Genomic DNA, 5,689 nt, shown 5'->3' on the forward strand with positions numbered 1-5,689 from the left:
TTCGCTATAAATGAAGATTTCTACTAACTAAATTCAAAGTTAATTAGGATAACAATTTACCAACTAAAACTTATCGACTCAAAATGTAAATTATTTGCCAAACCAGATGCACAAATATTTGCAACCTCATGCCGCAATTTCTTTGGTCCACTTGCCAAAACACCAACATTCGATCCTTCACATTCGAACAGAATTTCTGCAACCAAAGCCAAAATATATACTCATGATTCATATATTCGTATAAAAACACTCATAATCTTCGAAAAAAATATAAACTACCAAGAGGAGTATTTTCGACTTACTTTTTAGATTAGGCCTTGACCCGAAGTGCAATTTGGTGGCATGGAGAAAAGACTCATTGTTGGGCAAACTTTCCAATTCTTGATCACCATTAGTTTTTTCAAGCTCATTGAGATTCTTGTTCTTGTTCGAAATAACAACTACACTAGAAGTCATGACAATGGACATACTAAGAAGTAACAAATATAGAAGAGATTTCGGTGTATGAGGATAAATCTCATCACTATTATGATCAATCGGATAAATATAGTATCGATTCAAAATACCCAAGAGGACTAGAAATATGATAAATGAAAATGTGATAATCGCGCCGAGCCATAACCAACTGTTTGGACCAAGTGGGGAGGAAATAGGAATATCAGTTGGGTTGGGTTTGAACCAGATTGTCCTTAGAGAGTTCTTCTTATCTACTATTCTTGGTTCTTTCTCTCTTGTTATGTAAGCTTCAATTTGTATTTCAAGTTGGGTGGAAATATCCGAATGGGTCTCTGAAATGGGGAGGATGAGGTCTAGTATGGCTAGATCTGAACTGTTTTTGAATGAAGATATTAGAATTATTTTTGGGAGACTTTTGCAGTTTTGGGTAGTACTTCTATAGACGATTTCTCGAATTATGGAAATGAACGGTGTGATTCCGCTTCCTCCGCTTATCATAACTAGTGTGTCGTACCTGCACCACATGTCGACGTATTAATCTAAAAATACGTCCCTCGCATCATCTTGTGCACAAAAAATATGACCTAGACTAAAGCGGGTAAGATCTGAAATTGAGCAGAGTATTTAAAATGTACAAACCTTAGATAATGAGTTGAAACTGGCCCATATGGTCCTTCAATAGAGACCTCGAGGCGATCTATCGATGTAGGCGAAGAAAGGATTTGGTATAGCTTTTTGGACCAACTTCCAGTACTTTTGATGAGAACACTGAGTCTCTCTGGCTCCAAGTTACTGTTTGATGTCACAGTGAAAGGGTGCCATTGTAGCTTGGAAATGCTTGGCACATTTACGAAAACAGTACTTGTGGGACTATATCCCAAATCTACAAACACACATCAAAATGAAAGATTTCAGATGAGTTTTCAATGGTCAGGACTTATATCCCAAGAGAAATTCGGGGGCCTTCCATTTTATTAGGAGTTTTTATATAAGAAATGCTTATTCGCCTCCGAACTTCAAGTAGGGTGTGACGCAGAAGTTGATTTAGCATCAACTAAACTATCTAATTTAGTGGGATAGTAATATTACCTGGGGTTTTTGCGAAGTTAAGTTCAACAGCTTCACAAGACAAAACTCGGGAAGAAATGAGACGAACGCGACTTCGTGATTGTAAAAATCGTAAGAAACGATCAATCATAAAAAGATAGAAACCGGGTAGCATAACCATAGAGTAAACAAATCCTATATGTAAAACCAAGAAAACAATAAAGAGAGCATAGAGATAATGAGTGTAGAAGAAAAGCTCGAATATTTTTCGCCTTATTCGAGGAATTGCAGTTATCCACATTGCTATTCCACATACTAATGCCAACTCCCCGGGCAAAATAGCTATCCCAGTTTTAGGCCACTCTAACATCTGAAAAACAAAACCGAGTAAATCACTTAGACGTGTCAATCGAACAAGACAACCTATTAGATTTTTGGTCTAGACGGACCGATAGAGCTAGGTCTCTCAAACCCAAGCCTAGGCGTGGCTCAAGCTGGATTGGCCAACTAATTACACTCTTAAACATACATATAGCATATCACGTGAAAGTTTATATGCAATATATTTTGTTAAAAAATGAGATTATATATGGGAATAAAAGTCATACCGCTGAAAGTTCATTTGTAGAAATCCAAAGGATAATAAAAGAAAGACCATGAGCAGTGAAGAGGGTCATGACGATATGACCTAGCCAAATATGATATTTGATGCTGCCTTCTGACGTGAGTCCGAACAATGGCAACAAGGATGATCCCCTAGTCACCGGAAAGAAGAGGAAGACTAAGCATGATCTTCCAACAAAACCTAACGCCACAGCTACATAATCAAGCTTAACTTGCCATCTGCATTTATCAAGCACATTATAAAAATATAGTACGAGAGCGGAAAAGAGAGAGATCCAAGAATATGCTGAGAAATATAAAGAAGATAGATATGAAGAAATTATTAAAACAGTAAGGGCAAATTGGAAACAACTGACAATATGACCCCTCAAAATTAGAGGACTAAAAGCTATCGCTCATAAACTAGAGGACTGAAAATGTAAATACGACATTGTTTTATTTTCCAAATTTTGTATCTGAAGTTTCATGTAGAATAGTACCAAATCTTGTACAAATATATTTTATACTTACACTTGTCGTCCTTTATTGTCTGTGGTGTTGTTGAACTCTAAAGATAAGAAAATACCGAAAGACCAAATTAAGAACGCAATGAACATTAAAAGAAATGTCATCTCTGTCCCTGACACAATACCCATAGGTCCTTTCACTAGGATGGGTCTTTTCCCTATCGAAACTCCACCCTTTTTGCTGCCAAAAACAAATTCATGTATCATTCGTTTTTGCTTTTTATACATACAATTTTTTTTTTTATCTAAGTATAGTAATTAAAAGAAAAAATATGTACCAATTATTGTAATTATCTTCGAATTTCTTCGAAAAATGAAGATATATACTCTCCAAAGCAGCCGCAAATAAAATTGGAAATGAGAACAACAAAAGCTGTGCCCCTAAAACATCAAAAAAGAAAATTAATTCAATTGAAAAGGGATATAGATTGATAAAAAAAAGAAAATCATTTAAAAAAGGGTGAAATTTTTGAAAAAATATAAAATGGGGGAAATTCAACCTGTTCCACCAAAATATGTTGAATTTAGATGTGTTTGGATGTGGGGAAACCATATTGTAGAAAAATTGCTTGTTGGCTTCAAGATCCATAACAAAATTGAACCAAAAACAAACAACATAAGAAGCACTCTTATCCCTCTCCCCATCCTCTCTCTCTAGATTATTTTGTCTTTCTCTCTCAAGATTAGAAAATGTTGTTTTATAAGCCAGATGAATGAATCATTGACATGATACATTTTCTTTTATAGATACAGTAAATTTTTAGATTTTTTAGTCAAAACAATTAAAGATTTTCCATTAATGTGTCTTAAGAATATATCATAAGATCAAATATATTTCTATCCATAACTAGTTAAAAACATTAGAATCAATACGATGAACAATATACTTAGATAAAACCAAAGCATTTTAGGATTGGTGGTCTCATTAATTGACTGAAAGTCAATTGCTACAATTACATATAACTTTTCACTTAATCTTTGATATGTTGATTCATTCAGGCCAAAAAACGGTTCAAAGTGTAGTCAAATTTTGTTTTTTTTTTGCCTATTAGTGAAAGTCAGTCAGCATGTTAAAGATGAAGTAAACCTCTATTTTCTAGTGAATATGACAACATAGAATTCTTTATGCGGACAAGTCTTTTCATTTAGTGTGTTGTCCCTCTTTTGGCGCTACCAACTTCCTTTGCTCTCCTCACTATGAGAAGAAGTCTTTTGATATGTATGTGGTCATTGGTTTTAATCGATATCAAGTGAAGATGGTTGGATAGTGTTTAGAGACAAAAGAAAGATTTAGTGTTTTTTTTTTTCATTTTTGTTTCTAAATCAGATTTGAAATCTAACTAGAGATCAGAACTAGCTACAAGGTAATGTGTATTGAACCATTCTAGAAGAATTTCTGGATTTAGATTAGATTTACTAAATACTTCATATAAAAATTTGATTTTGCAGTGTCATGTTCAACCAAGAGAATGTTCCTTTCAATTGAATGATATTTCCACCATCATCAACCTCAAGAATGGAGAATTATTACCATTGGAAGTAAGTACAAATAAAATACCAATCCATGACCACTAAACAAATTTTTTCATCGGAATAAAAACAAGCGAACTTACATTTCAGAAGAGAGAGTGAAGTTGAACCCGGGACGAGACTCAATGTTCTATGACAGCGCTGTCTGATTGTTGATGGGCAAAAGGCTTTCGGAGAAAGTAGTAAAAGAACTATTAAAGTAGATATGTGGAACCCGTGAAGAGATTTCACCAACTTCAAACTTCGTCCAACTATCGTTCTTCCAATTGAAACAATAAAAAGATAAACATTTATCCTTCCCCACTTTTGTACCACACCCCCGTCTATCATAAAATGTTGCGATTATCTTGTCATCTGATCCTACAAAAGTATGAAACTTGACACGATTTCCCTCCAAATCCAACGACAATGTAATACTCCTAACTTCAATCCACTTTTCGTTGCAACTATTTGAAAAACTAGTACAATTAGATGCTCTATTAATGCCCTCCTCTTCTTTTTTATTGTTATCATCATCTTCATATATATACAACTTGAACACAGAATGGTTCACTCTGATTAGCATAGCTAAACGCCCATTAATTTCTAATAAACTAACATGTCTATCGTCACATGAATCATCGCGGAAGTGGTAAGCTGCTTTACCAAGGATCAAATCAGGGACAGCGATTGTTCTGAACTTCTCCATTCCTATTTCAAATGCAACTATGGATATAGGACCAAATATACTAGTCCAATAGCTATGCTTAAGATGATAAGTGCTCCAATAAATAACACCATTCACATAAACCGAGTCATCCTTTAGTTCATATGGTGGTGCCGTGGTGGGACATCATTGATCCTTCTCCAGCTATTTTTTTTCTTTGAGAATTTGACTACAATCTACGTTAGCCGTTACAAGGCATTGATGTATCATGAAGATATAATAAGCACGATAACGGCCTGATTGAAACCAAGAATGAAAGAGGCCTAAAACCCGACAAATTATTACATTATTCATAGCCTAAATTACATAGAATAAATCTTGATGGCAACTGCTTCCACACAGACTCGATCCCACGACCTCATGGGCTTAAGAGGGGTGGCCAACCGTTACACCGAAGGGTGGTGGACAATCCTTCTCCAACTGTTAATACTGAAGGATATGGTGCCTGAAGTCTGAAGGAATGGTATCCTTCCGAAGGAGTGTCCTTCGACCAAGGATGCAATGCGTGCAATTTGGCTATTAGGATCTTAATGACCTTATTCGGAAGATCATTAGTCCGGTCCAATTAGGGGTCGTAATGCTTAGCTAGAAGCCAACTACGATCGTCGAATCAAGAGTTGATTCGCGGCTAACATAGACCGGATCCTACAAGGGTTACACAACAGAATAATGATTTGAACGGAGAGAATTGACTGGATGGATAATGGCAAATAAGTGGATTGGATCCGTTATTGGTAAGTCCAGAAAGATTCGGAGAAGTCCGAAAGGGATAAACATGTCCGGGCCCAAAAGGGAGGCCCGGAGTGGCTTTAGGGAAGCC

General features: G+C 35.8%; 1 protein-coding gene across 1 annotated transcript; it reads right to left on the reverse strand.

Moving 5' to 3' along the window:
* On the reverse strand, positions 1 to 4,851 carry LOC147535409 (ferric reduction oxidase 2-like). Its single transcript, XM_086650192.1, has 8 exons — positions 4,476 to 4,851; positions 2,912 to 3,014; positions 2,638 to 2,814; positions 2,112 to 2,346; positions 1,546 to 1,873; positions 1,096 to 1,339; positions 303 to 970; positions 1 to 196 (listed from the first exon to the last, which is right to left on the reverse strand). The coding sequence occupies exons 1-8, from the start codon at positions 4,849 to 4,851 to the stop codon at positions 57 to 59; spliced, it is 2,271 nt and encodes a 756-aa protein (XP_086506318.1). The 3' UTR covers positions 1 to 56.
* Between the last annotated feature and the right edge of the window lie 838 nt (positions 4,852 to 5,689).

This window comes from Eschscholzia californica, unplaced genomic scaffold (assembly GCF_041429995.1).
Source record: "Eschscholzia californica isolate CP2 unplaced genomic scaffold, dmEscCali1.0.p SCAF_6, whole genome shotgun sequence".
Classification (NCBI taxonomy): domain Eukaryota; kingdom Viridiplantae; phylum Streptophyta; class Magnoliopsida; order Ranunculales; family Papaveraceae; genus Eschscholzia; species Eschscholzia californica.